The 14,672-nt window shown below is 37.0% G+C and overlaps 1 protein-coding gene across 1 annotated transcript; it reads left to right on the top strand.

Annotated features, from left to right (window-relative positions):
• The first annotated feature begins 982 nt into the window (after window positions 1-982).
• LOC121430818 (poly(U)-specific endoribonuclease-A-like) lies at window positions 983-13,291 on the top strand. The gene is made up of 7 exons (XM_041628228.1): window positions 983-1,088; window positions 4,854-4,905; window positions 7,121-7,326; window positions 9,182-9,294; window positions 11,112-11,233; window positions 12,302-12,455; window positions 12,936-13,291. The coding sequence occupies exons 2-7, from the start codon at window positions 4,889-4,891 to the stop codon at window positions 13,194-13,196; spliced, it is 873 nt and encodes a 290-aa protein (XP_041484162.1). The 5' UTR covers window positions 983-1,088; window positions 4,854-4,888; the 3' UTR covers window positions 13,197-13,291.
• The last annotated feature ends 1,381 nt before the right edge of the window (window positions 13,292-14,672 follow it).

Genomic DNA, 14,672 nt, shown 5'->3' with positions numbered 1-14,672 from the left:
CAGCTGTTACGTTTTGACAATTTGAACTTAATAGGGATATTTGAGAACTCAGTTATGGAATGATACAGGAAAATAATAGGTACCAGACAAATCAAATTTTGCGAGCGCGCAGCGCGAGCAGAAAATGTTAAAATTCATAAGATAAAACATAATTTTCAAAATTTGATATTTAAGCTCCTTATTGAGCAAGATATATAAATCACCTAAGGCAATGCGAGCGCGAAGCGCAAGCGAAAAATTTATACTCTATGACTGTAGTGACATTAAATATTTCTGAAATTATTTTCCAAGTCTTCCTTTATCTTTATTTATTCACTCGTCTTCCTCCTCTTCTTTATCTCCTCTTTTCCCTTCTTTTTTCTTTTTTTTTCTTTCTTTTCCCCTGGATCCGCCTATGATGATGATGATGTGATGTGATGATGCTAGGTTAGTGATGATGATGATGGTGATGACAATACCGGCAGGCCATCAGGCACATCGATGGATCGGAAATGGATAAAAATTTTGCCGGAATGCAGGCTGTTTGAGTGCTGTTATTTTATTTTATTTGTTTGCTTGGGGTAGATGGGCAGTAATAGAGAACAAAATTTACATCAGCACGATCTTAATAGCGTTTCGGGTCCTTTGTGCGGGGCAGTGATTAATTTTCTCTCTCTCTTTTTGCCGATTCTCTAGCTATGTATTCCCTGTTCCAATGTCAATTAAAGAAGTACTTTCGGAGATTAGTTCATTTTTTATTTACCTTTTTTATTATTACTTTTTTATATACGCCTACCTTTTCCTTTGATCAGAAAACAATCATCATCACAATATCCGTAAAGTAAGACGATCGAGAGATCGCCCCAGGTCATAGACAAATAACAACGCCCACGTCATGTAGGCGTGGCAATGTGGCCACACCCTTCGCTGTGCCGCTGCGGCGCATCGAAGATCTGTGCCTGCGCTACAGGCCCAGCTAGGGGATATCTGATAGGAGCGACCGTATAGTACCGGTGCAACTCGCGTTCACATAGGCCTATATTAAGCGAACCCGCTCTACACTGAAAAGCTGCTGTAGCTCTCAAGCGTCCTTTTCAATTGATGAAGTGGTAAGAATTCTGAATGTAGTAAATACGGCAGTGTAGTAATTAAGTAATTAAGAAATATGCTAAGTTGGCATTATCGTGATATAGGGAACCACCGTTCACTTCATACAGCAGCGCTTTATCAGTAACACGCATGGTTCCCTATTTCCACCTCCATTCACTTTGTACACAAGTGCGCGTAAACAAATCTACGAGTGGTTCCCAAAACCACGATTTGGCCGATAAGTTTCATTCAGGCAGGGTAGATAGACCAAAAGAATCAAGAATTCATATGTTTAAATTAAAAAAAAGTCACTGATTCAGCTCAGCCTCGGCTCATCTCCTCTGTTCTAGTGTTAATTTTGCGTGGCGATGGCGTGGGCGTGCATGCTTTAGTTTGTGTACGTAGGTACAAAGCCTATGAAACATGATGGATGGAAAAACTAACTCAAGTTCAGGCTGAAATACCAGCAAACACTACAGGGTATGAGGCAACAAGTCATTTTCACTGATTGCAATTTTTATCAGAACTTGTGTTTATCATCATATCACCGAAGAACATGGCTGGAACCTGGAAGAACACCAAAGTCACCTTCCCGGGCCGGGGGGGGGGGGGGGCCACTTCCATTTACGAGTGGATACCATGCGCGACCATGGGGTCTCGAAAAGCACCCTAAACACGTAATTTCCATATTTTGAAAATGCACCCCTTAACAAGTATTGGCGTGTGAAACCCTACCCTTAACAAGTATTGGAAACAAAACGATACTCTTGGCAAATATTCCCTTAAATGAACCCCTAAACAAGTACAGGAATGTTTTATTGTTACGGGTCCTTCGGTCGTCGGCTTTACCTTATTTGGTTTAGTATACGACCCCACCTTCTACACCTCGCGCAAATCGGACTCTAAACACGAAGTGTTGGGGCAAAAAGGACATCCTTTATAAAACATTTTAATTTTGTTTTATCATCCCCGCAAATTCGACCCTAAACACATAATTTTCCTAGCAAAATAGATACCCTTTTTTCATTATTTTTGTGTTTTTGACACCCTTATCACGTTACGTACGTACTGGCGTGCCCTATCGTGAAAAAGACATCCTTTTTACGTGTTTTTTTGGTCGCGCATGGTATCCATTCGCCAATGTAAGTGGCCCCCACCCCCCCCCCCCCCCCCCCGGGTCACCTTGCAAAAGTCAGGTAGTCGTCTACATTATTGTAATGCCATGGTCACATTTGTTCTACGGCGGCCGTAATACGGCGAGTCGAAAACGGCCGTTTTAACATTTTTTGTCCAACTACATATAGGTGGTTTGAATCAAAATTGATAAAACGGCTGTTTTCGACTCGCCGTACAACAAATGTGACCATGGTATTAGTAGCAGGGGTCTAGTCAAGTAAGTTGGAAACCCGATCACAGTATTTCGAGGTTAGTATATCATTGGGTATCAAAACTTCATTGACTTTTCAAAAATATTCATCAGGCTTAAATTTGTTCACAAAATATAATTTTTTTAACAGAACCAATACTATAATTGGCCCAAAAGCTTTTCTGAAATTCATGCAAGGGCTATGCAAGTGTTGCAATTTTGCATGCGTCATGCCTTAAATATTCACAACCTTAATATGAATTAAAGCTTGTTGGTATTTTTAATTAAGACTAGATTCTTGATTCATTGTATGTGCAATTTCCATGATTATTTTTTGATAAAATATAGACACCAATAAATGGAATAACTTAAAAAACATACTTTTTTATTATTTTTGCCTACGATAATACTTTTTGGAAAACATTCAAAGCAATGACGAATTAAACAAAAAAATTCTAAGTACGTTGGACGAAGCCCGCAGTGCTACTGTTTGTTTGTCAATAAACTTTCCACCAATGTCTTCACAGTAAAATGATGGACACTGCCTACTTTGCGTAACGCTTTTCATAGATTTACGTGTAAAATAATTTTTGTGCCTAGTCTTTCCCTTGTAGTGTCTTTGATATGAAGATAAAAATAAAGAATAGAACATAACATTTAATAAACGGAACATGTTTCGAGGTGTCGCACCTCATCCTCAGCCTGAAAATTATGAACAGAGTCATTGGTATTTATACAGTTGAGATGTCAAGTAAAAATTTCAAGAATGTAGTTACACAGGATTACAAGGAATGCAATTGTTGAATGGAATGAAGTAAAAAGTAACAAAGTCTATGGATTTATCAGATAGGGTTGGGTTTAAATTAAATGGATAACATTATTTGGTAATTGTACACCTGTTGGTTTAGTTGAGGTTGTTTCCATTTGATGAAAAGCCCTTTTATTTTTAGTTGAAAATCTGTTTGAAGATAAATTGCGCACCCTCATTAGCTAATTAGACCAAAAATTTGGGAGATGGAAGCAGGGTCTGTATTTTGTCGACGAGAAGAAAAACTAACAAGTAAATGATGCTATTTGAGGGATATTTATCATATTAGGGGGAATCGACTTCACATCGTTCAGTAAGTTTCGTAGGAGGACTTGATTCTGTAAATGATATTTTCGGGAGTTTGTTGCAATTTTACACGCGCCATGCCTTCAATCTTGCCAAAAATGCATATAATACCTACCTTGTTTGTATGTAAAACACAAGATGTTCTGCATTATGTACGTGTATTACTTTACTTTTTGTAATGCAATTTGACCTTTTATGACCGTAAATGACCTTAAGCTGACATATGCGTAATCTGAATGCCAAGTTATCCATAGATTTGCATTTGATTATTCATTTGCTTCAATGTGATACCAAATATGACTTGTTTATTCCGTAAAATATGAAATTCATATTCAAGGGGTATGTGAAAAAGTGGGCGTGGCCTATGACATTAATTTAAAAAAAATTGCTCAAGGGTGCCCAGGTGGCACCCATCGGATTCTTGAAGTAGACACCCTATACTACATTGTACAACTTTCAACAAAAAAATTGCATACATACCCAATTTTATAGTCATGGGATAATTTTGGTCATACATGTACATGTATCTACCCGACTATAGGCCCTAGCAGATACAGAGCGCATTAGACACAAACTTCCTGCTTTCCACCTTCCCGCCTTCCTGCTCACTTCTCCCTCTCTCTTTTTCTTCCCGTTTTCTTTTCTACTTCTCTTCTCCTTTTCTAGCCCTTCTTATCTTTGTATTGTATTTTGTGTATTGTATATATTTATCCACAGGCGTATCCCGCCACAAGCATATGCTTCTAGGGACATACGCCTTCCTCTTTACACATAAGTTGTTCATATTTATATTCTTTATAGAAATCGATTTGAAGTGTATTCTTGTGAACAATAATGAATGTAACTTTGTAAAATGGAGGAAAATAAATGTTTATTTAAATTGAATTGAAAAAAAACTCTTTAGTCTTTAGCATACCTCCTGGCAGCAAAAATGATTTTCATTGGTTGAATGAGATGTGAGTGCTATCAAACAGCCTTTCGCATTGGATAATGCTTCATCCTGTTCATAACGTGTCTTGTGCAGATATGAAGAAAAAGGGGTTCTTTGAATACCAATTCGAAGACATTACAGCCTATGCCTATATTTTATCTAATTAATAACAGAGATTAAAAGTATTTTATTTTATCTGAGATATGTTTTAAAATTCAGAATACTACCCCAGTTCAATACCTTTTTCTTGTGCGATTAGTGTACAGTTCATAAAGCCTTGTGAATCTCCTATCTGTGTACATGTAGGCCTTTACACAGGAACAAGTGTTTTATTATTGATTTTATTTCTTTTTTCTTTCTTCCTTCCTTTTCAGACTTCAACACTTTCCAACTCGGACTTAGTAATAACATGGCCAGCAAAGGAAGGTAAGTTTCTGTTAATAATGATAATAATATAGAGTATTTCTAATCCACAATGATAATGTGCTCAAGGCGCTGTTACATACATGTAATATATGTAGAGATTACTGCTTGCAAAAATGGAAACCAAGATTCCCAGATAGGCCTATTATTCCATTATGATTTATGATACATAAAATATTGAAAACAAGTCAGATTTCTCTGATTGTGCATTGAAGAGCTTTCTTCTCATCAAATTTCCTTTTTTTTCCTCATGTTTGTCAATATCATTGGGTGTATGATTATCTCTAAAACAACAAATGATGGGAGATTGCTAAAAGCAAGAAATTCAAAATGATAAAGAGTAAAGACTGACAGTAAAACAGTCCTTTAGTTTGAATTTATTCCTCTTCTGAGGTTTGGTTAGAACCATGGTTAGAACCTGATGAAGGAAAAATATTTACCAATCATTTATCTATAATAAGCCAGTTCGTAGTTCCTTTCTTAGGGACAGTGATTTTCCGCGATCGCGGAAAACGGACGGAATTCACGGAAAATGCTTTTTGAAACGGAAAGTGGCATTTCAAACGGAAAATCACGGAAAACGCATTTTCCCTCAAAATACACAGAATAGCAACAGAAATTACTCCAAAATCACAACAAAATGAGAATATTAAATGGCCACAAAACCCCAGAAAACACGATCTCACTTCGCTACAATCATGACAATTCACAAATCATGACTGCACCCGACATCAGCACACTCGATTGTACAGTACCCCACGCCCGTACATACCCGGCCTGCCGGCCGTGTTGGGCTTCACTGCACTGTACCAAAGATCGTTCCAACTATAAAAGTACTATGAACGGTCGTGTGTTGCTGCCCTCTACGTTTGAAGATGTAACAGCACGATATCGTGGTCTTAAAATCCAAGATGGCGGATCGGCAAAAACCGTTGACTGATGATAACGATGTCAAAAAAACCCCCAAATTATCAATGAAAAATCATTTCACCGTGAAATAATGCTAATGATATGAGAGGTGAGGATGTATGCATGCTAAATGTCTTTGTAAAAATATTATTTACACCCGCATAGATCCGATTAGAACGGATTCTATTGTGTTGTTGGTACAGTAGCAGATACAAAGTTGGACTAGTGCGAGTGTACGTGTAATTTTGCTATTCAATGTGGAAACGGAATTGTCATTTTTCCGTGTGTACAAAGTCTATGGGGAAACGGAATTTCCGTTTTCTGACGTGCTGAAACGGAATTTGAGATTTTCTGAAACGGAAAAGGCAATTTTTTGAAACGGAAAATCACTGTCCCTACTTTCTGCGCATGATCAAAATATTCTACGCATGATCAGAAGGTCATTTGTACTAAAGTGAAATGGTGCTTTAAAATCTAATGAGATAAGCACCAACTTTGATGTGTTGATTATTCATATATTCTTTTGAATTGTCGTTTTCATTTACATCCACAAAAAACAACAATGCTTTCACGAACGACTGGTATTTCACAGTTTGTCAAGTACATTGTGCAACATGCTAAGATATGCATTCAAAGTAGGAATGCAACAAATACCTTCATAAAGTGTTCATTGGTGTGCTATTCTAGTCACCTGGTCTATTCAATTTCTTCATCCTGCTATGTAAGGCAAGCTTACGTAATATCTTGCTTTGAAATCTGCCTATCATGATGAAAGAAATGAAAGGTCATTTTACCAAAATTGCCCATGAAGTAACTACGAACTGGTCTATACTCAATATTCATGAGTATAATTATTAGAGATTATTATTAATTATAATTACTATTCAAATACAGCAAAGAATTTACTCCTGATCTTGAGCCGTCAACAGTCTACATGTATAACAAACTTTGAGAGCTATGAGCATTGCAGAAAAACCATGGTGTAGTGGTTCTGACTTTTGCCTTGTATTATTAATAACAATAAATTGAGGGTAGTATTGCATAAATTTACTTTACAGGCGTTAAAGAAAATTACAATTTTTCAACTTACCCCATGTTCCAACTAACCCCGGTCTCCCCTACCGGTAGGAAACAAATGTCACTGTGGTTGTAGGCTTAACAGGCTGCTAAAAAAAGCTATGAATCCAGTGACCGGGTAATAATAATTGTGAACAGCGTTGAGTAGTCGTAGATTGATATCGCCCTACATAAAAGCCATTACTATTATTAACTAGATAGAAATATACTAACTATTATTCTCCAAAATCAGCCAAGAATTCAATCCTGATGCTGAACTGTCAGCGATATGTAACAAACTGTGGGAGCTAGATGAGAACCGTCTGGAACCTGGAGTAGACTACGAGATCGATCTTCAGCGCTATACTTACTACGGTAATAAGGGAAATGTTGATCAAGCAAAGGACCCTCTGTTTTCCAGAGTGGATGAAGGAGTACTTCAGAAACCAACCTTTAAAGGTAAAGTAACTTGTTTAAATTTTGATGTAACTTCTGAAGGTTTCCATGGTGAAGAAGAAGGGTGCAGTGATTTCACTGACATCTGGTATTCTTTGATTTCTTTCACGGGCATATGTTGGTCCTGAAAAGGAATACGCAAACTCAATGTTTCGGCAAATGCGTTCTTGTCGTCTTCTGTAAAATGATAGAATCTCGTCTTCATTTCCCTGAAGACAACAAGAACACACTTGCCGAAATATTGAGATAGAGTGGTCCTTTTCAGGACCTTCTTATGCCCATGAAAGAATATGTGTTGTACCATGCAACACTAAAACTTGAAAAATTGTAAAATGTCACTTGGAGAGCATTTCATCTTATTTTTTGTCTGGCAAGTTGTCAGTTTTGACAATCTTCTTTGATTTTGATTGGCTGAGAAGTACCAAACATTACTATGGTAACTGTCAGACACCACTGATTTTTGGATTGCACTTCCAGATTCCATTAGATACCAAAGTAACTTCACAAGGTGGTTTTTAAAACCCATCAGTTGAGTCCATGGTTTATCCAGATTTCCTGTATAGATGCCCAATACTACGTACTGCACGCTTTTGTCACAGTGTGCCAAATTGACACCTTTTGCCGTGGTTTATCCATACTACTTTATTCATGAGTCCACTGTTCGAATAGTGGTCTCATTGACCAATTGTGAATTCTGGCCAGAAAGTTTCTCTTAAAGAGATACCCGGTATTCAACGCTTGAATTATTTCCAGTAAGCTCAATTTCTGATATGAATTGTAGGTAAATTTACGTTCTTGTTTCTTAGTTATTTTCTTCTTCCTTCATATTTTTCCTATACTTTTAGTAGTTTAGCAATCTGCTATGTGTTATGTGTTATAAGAATCAAGCAAATCATTCTTATGAAGTATAATGTTATGCATACAGTAGTACTCAAAAGTACATTTAAAGAGAAATGCCAGTAGTTGCAGTAAACACTGATTTCATGAGAAAGTCTGTAAAACCAGGCTTAATTGTCAGAATATAATCGAGGATCTAGATCTGGTACAGTAACATAAGCTGAACTTTGTGAAATCTTGAAATCTACGCTGAAAAATGTTCACACTAAAGATCACCAACACAGATAGGCACACATGGGACAGTGTATTAATATTGCTGGAATAAAGACCCGACGGAAGTGACCAAATCCCCACTTATTTTGCTTATTTCTCAGCAATTACACAATTTCTTCCAGAATCCTTTGGCACATATTTTTTATCCATACAAACAGACACTTGGGTGGTCATCATATCGGATTCTGTCAAGTCATTTTTAGATCGTTACCAAAACTGGATTTTATCTTTAAGTGAACCCCTTCACAAAATGCACTCCTTCATCGTGAGTGTTGAATAAAGACTACAACATTACAATGTTTGGCGAGCCCAGAGTTCTCTTATTGAATGTAATATTTGATCACCTGACTTTACAATTAAATAGCTATGAACATGACAGAACTTGAACACATTGGCCCATATTCTGAAGTCAGGTTTAAAGTTGTGGTTTAAGTATGGATAGCCAATTGTCACATAAATCACCAACAGTAGAGATATCATATTTCAGCTCATTTGGCTCTTAAATCATTCATAATTGTCTAGAAAGTATAAACAAGATTATTGTCCTCACCATTGATGAATCAGGAAAGAGCACAGTAGATATAAGAAACATACAACTTAATAAAAAAAAATGACACTTTTGACTTCCGAAACTTAAACCAAAACTTTAAACCTGAGTTTAAGTTAAACCCGACTTCATAGAATATATCATTTTTCTGGTGGGCTACACTAACTTTTGAGCACTACTGTATCCCTACATTTATTGTAGCTTTTATCAGCCTTCTAGACAACTATGCATCCGAGACAGGTGTGTCAGAAGAAGTAACAGATGAAGAAGTTAGAGAGAACCAGATATTTATTGACAGAATCATGGAAACAAAGGTGAGATTTTATTTCCCTTTTTAAACCTTTTGGTATTATAAATTTAGGATATAATAAGCAGGGTACTACATAAGCACTTTCCCGATTGCCCGAGGCAAGTAAAAGTTAGGCAAGTGTTTTGAAGTAAAGACCAAAACTACTTGCCCGAATTGGGCAATCGAAATTCTCACAGTAGAAGGACAAAACTTAGGGTCAATATGATACTGACCATAATTTTGGCAATGGCAGGCAAGATAAAGTCACATTGAAAAAAGAAATCCATTAATATTTCGTGAAGGATTTTTTCAGGCAAGTGAAATAGATTTGGGGGCAAGTATATTTCAACTATTTAAAAATTTACTTGCCTGACCAGGCAAGTGCTTTTTAAAAGTTATGTAGCACCCAGAATAAGGCCCATTCTTTTTTTATGAAAAGTTTTGCACACTACTCATGTGGTGTTATTTACCTCTAAGAAGCCACATTTATTTTGATGCCTAACAGGGGGGGGGGCAATTCTGTTTATGGGTAAATCACATATCAATGAACATCCCCTGCAAGTTTCAGGTCACATGACCAAAGTCAAATGTCATCTAAGGTCAATAAGCTTTGGCCGTGTTTTTGAGTAATTGCTGAATTGCTATTATTACTTTGAAAGTTTATGGATAAATTCAATGACATGTGGACATTTATAAGGATAATCAAGTATCACTGATAAGTCTAAGGTCACATGATCAAGTCAAATGTCAGGGTCAATGAACATAGTATTATATCAATATATGAATGGTGCATTTTGTGAATAATTATTTTATAGTAGTTTTCAAAGTCACCACTGCTGCTATATTGAATCGTGTAATGCAGGTGAGACTGCCAGAGGTGCTCCACTTGTTTCAACTTACACTTGATAAGAGTCTGTAAACAAAAAGTTTGCAGATTTGGGGCTTTATTCAAAGATTAACAGCTCATTTTTAGCGTAATTAAAGTAAAATCAAATTATTACTGAAATTTAGCTATGCAAATTTGGCTTTTAAATTTATTTACTGAAATGCTACAAAATATTTCACAGCTTCATAAACCCAAATTAAAAATATGTAATTCAGTATACATGTACATGTGTAAAATTAATTGAGCAAGTGTTTTTTATCATTTTCTACAGTGTGATGGATCTAATACACAGTGGGGTTCCTTGAGGAAAATTATTTTTAAATGAATAAAGACAGGACGTGTGTTTTGCGAGTTATTTATCAAAGTGAAAGAAAACAGAAATTAATTTCAAAGTACTTTTGATTACCTGTGAATCATTTGGGCTCATTGCAAATGTATTATTTGATGTCTTAATGTAAATGCAAAATGAAAATTTACAGTTGTTAATACATTCTATAAAAAGAAATGATATGCAGCCCTTCAGATTACATGGTGGCTTTCATGCCTCTTTCTTTAGTCATGGTAGGGGTACAAAATCTTGAGGGATGGTTGGGGGGGGGGGGCTAGCACAAAAGCCCCACATCAGTGTGGTATATGTCAACGGGCAGATCCAGGATCTTCCAATGGGGGGGAGGGGGGGCACATTTTCACGATGAAATTTGACAAGGAATAAAAAGTCCTCACTTTTAAGGGGGGGGGCACATTTGGGTAAAAGTGGCATATTCCCATTAAAATTTTGACTATGGCTCTCAAAAGGGGAGACATGCTCCCTCCCCCCCCCCCCCAGGATCCACTACTTGACCAGAAATAGTCTGGTAGTATTAGGGTCAACAACATCAAATGCTTTGTGTTGGAACCTTTTGTTCTTCAATATCTAGTTTGTATTTTACTTGTTTCTTTTTTAATGATAAATCTAGGTGATGCAGCATGCATACAAAGTGCTACTAGACAAGGGAAAGATATCTGGTACAGTAAGGGATTTCAAGCATACCTTGTATGATCTCTGGTTTAAACTATACAGAAGAACAAGAGGCATGGAGTAAGTAGCTTTCCTTTTCTAATCATTCTTCCCCCTCCTCGCCCTCCTACTCTTCCTCCTTACTATTTCCCTTCTCCTCATCCCTGCTCCTGTTCCCCTCCTCACCCCCTTCCCCTCCCCCGCTCCTAACACTTTTGTTCTCTTTGACCTCTTCCACCCCCCCCCCTGCTCCTCCTTATCTTCACCCTCCCCTCCTGCCTCTCATCTTCTTCCTCTCCTTGTTACCCCCACTTCACCCCTTCCCCTCGCCCCTCCTATTCCTCCCATCCCCTCCTCCAAATCCTCTTCACCCTCCTATCCCCCCCCCTCCCCTGGCAATAATCATAAAATGTATATGTAATTACCCTTGATGTGTTGAAGGGGTATAATCATAAAAAAATGTGTACAACTCCTCTCTATAAAGCAAAATAATAGCCATGTAAAGATTTTGAATCTCTGTGAAAATCATACAATGATGGTATGCCACCCTAAGTAGATCAAGTAAATCACCCTACAAGGTTACTACCATATTAAATGTGCATTACCTTGAGCAGGCTCATCGTCAGCACATGTATTTCAATTTTTGCCTTACAGTGTTTGTTTCATAAAGCTGTTTGTAAAGTTTCGCACAACTTTACACGTGACTGGTAAATGTTCTTGGATGCTAAGTCAGCTACACAGCCATGGATCCTATAGCACAATAAACGATCACCAGTCATGCATAAAGTCATTCGTAACTAATGAACAGCTCCATGAAACACTCACCAGGGAGCCTGTTGCTTGACAAAGTTACCATTCATGCAATGGTAACTTCCATGTAATCCTTGATTTTGATTGGCTATTGATCAGCATTGCCATGGTAGTTACCATTGGATGGTAAAGTTACCATAATAGTAATTTTATGCAAGCGGGTCAGGTGAACTAGATTTTTTCAAATGATATAGAAATTGAAGAAGCAGTTGTCGTATAGACTACTGAAATTGAAATAAGAAGCAGCTATTGTATAGACAGCTGCTTAATAAAAGATGGTAGAATAAAGCAAGATCAATCTAGTTATTGATATTTTTTCAATTTTATTGATGCTTTCAGGAGAGGTGAATGCGATTCTTCAGGCTTTGAGCATGTATTTGTAGGAGAGACGAAAAACAAGGAAGTTACTGGATTCCATAATTGGATCCAGTTCTATCTTGAGGAGAAGAGAGGGAATGTGGACTACACTGGATGGATTAGACCAAGGAGGAGGGTAAGTACAGTCTTTCAGGAGTAGGAACTCATTTTTTTAACTTTGGGCTATTTTCTTTCATTTGTAGCGCTACACTTTTTCTTGTGTCCTTACCAGCTCTCATTACATTTGTACAGTCCAAATGTGTTGAAGTTGTTCCCATCGTTCTTCTTGCATGCAATCCTTAACAGTATATTTTTGATGTGTATTATTAGTATAATTTTGATAGGAGAATCACAGTGCCTCCAATCTGCTTTACTCCAAGGGGGGGGGTGCTAAACAACTATATTGATACATTGTCCTCGGGAAATTGTCCGGGAGTGATTGTCCGGGGAGTGATTGTCCGGGGGGTAATTGTCCTCAGGGGGTGATTGTCCGGGGGTAATTGTCCTGCGGGTAGTTGTCCTGATACGTCATTCTAGCATCCAATTTATTTGAACAAATAGAGAAAAATTGGTTAAGGCAACGATAGTACTTATATATTTTTTTCCTTGTGAATAGGGAAAGGGAAGAGCTGTTGCTGATAACAGCGCTCAGCTGGTCACGCTCCAGTTCAAATGGAAGGACACAGTGAAACCAGTCGGGAGTTCCTTCATCGGTACGAGTCCAGAGTTTGAGATGGCGCTATACACCATTCTGTACTTCATCGGCAAGAATGGACCAAACCAATTGGAGATTGAGGACTATGATGTTGAGATCGTTGTTCACTTCATGGGTAATAAATTGGGTAGTTCGTATCCTGTAGCTCTGAGTCAGGTTTAGAAGGGCAAGCATGTATGCTGCCCTCGTTTGATCAAAAGGAAGCAGGTAAATGTCAACCATTTAAACAATTCATAATTGTTATGAATTTCAGACTGTGATACGAAATTACAACCGACTCGTCAATAAATACTCCATTGAGTTTGAGTAGTCATGCATGCATGGAATGCTGGCCGGCCTGATTATGTGACATGATGTCATTCTATAGTTTGGTTTATTTTGATTCATCGTACAGTCTATCTAACTGATGTCTTTAAAGGTCAAGTCCACCAATGTAAAACGTTAATTGGAATAAATAGAGAAAAATCAACATACATGTAGCATAATGCTATTAAAAAATTCATCAAAGTCGGATCTAAAATAAGAAAGTTATGACATTCTAAGTTTCACTTATTTTTCACAAAACATGTGAAACTGTGAATGTGTTTAAATAATTATCAGGGATTTTTTTTTGAAATGCTGTGAACCTTGTTGTATAAAATTTTGCCTGGAGTAAGAGCTTGAATTTGAAATATGACAATGTAGAGAAAAAAGAAACCCAATTTTTTTAATTGCTACCTGCTCCCTTTAGTCAAAGATGGGCAGCCATGTTTGTTTTGAATTATGAAAACCTTTAGTATGGGATGACTAAAATTTATACTAAATATATTATATATTTCTTATCTTGTATGTGTATGTGGTCTTTCCGTGATGTTGGGACACAAAGTATGACATTTCAGCATAACTCGATACTAATTATACTATACATGCATATTGTATTAAGTTTTTGCCAACCTAGTTGCCATAATGTGTTTGTTGGGACTAAATGCATGTATCCTGATGTTACATGGACACTCCAGGCCATGTAACGGGATTATACACTGTTTTGCTCAATATTTTCATAAAAATGAGTACCGTATTCATAAACAGCACAAAGTTTCAAGTAAATGTAAGTCTGAATAAGAAATGTACAGTCTTCAAACAATACAAACAATGTGTAGTATAATTAGTATTGCTGAAATGTCACAACTTTATGAAGAGACCCATGTTCATTGTGCTATTGACTTCAGGGCAATGTGGGTCTAGTAACACACACTGGTTTGTGATTGATCACAAAATAAAACTGACCAATGAAGGTCAGTGGTGCATGCTCAACCTGTTCAAGAGATTGGCCAGTAGCCTATCAGAAAGACTGTTTGAATTGATCACTAACCTTGGTGTAATAAGGTCTTGGTCATTGAATTGATTACTTTTAGTTTCAAGTAAGGTGACACCGGGAGAAATCAGAAAAAATATTTGAAATATATTGATGATATTTGGACCTGATATTTTTTTTTTACTTATTCCAAGGGATTGGCAAATAAATTTTACTTTAAGATAGCCTCCCATGGATTTTCAACAAGTTTTTGATTTATGACTTTCATGGGCAGTTTATACCAATCATGATTATAATTGACTTTATGTTCATGAAATTGATAAACATTTATGACAAGATATCAT

Source organism: Lytechinus variegatus, chromosome 17, assembly GCF_018143015.1.
Source record: "Lytechinus variegatus isolate NC3 chromosome 17, Lvar_3.0, whole genome shotgun sequence".
Lineage (NCBI taxonomy): Eukaryota > Metazoa > Echinodermata > Echinoidea > Temnopleuroida > Toxopneustidae > Lytechinus > Lytechinus variegatus.
Note: the sequence above shows the minus strand (reverse complement) of the source record. Positions and strands in the feature narration are given on the sequence as shown.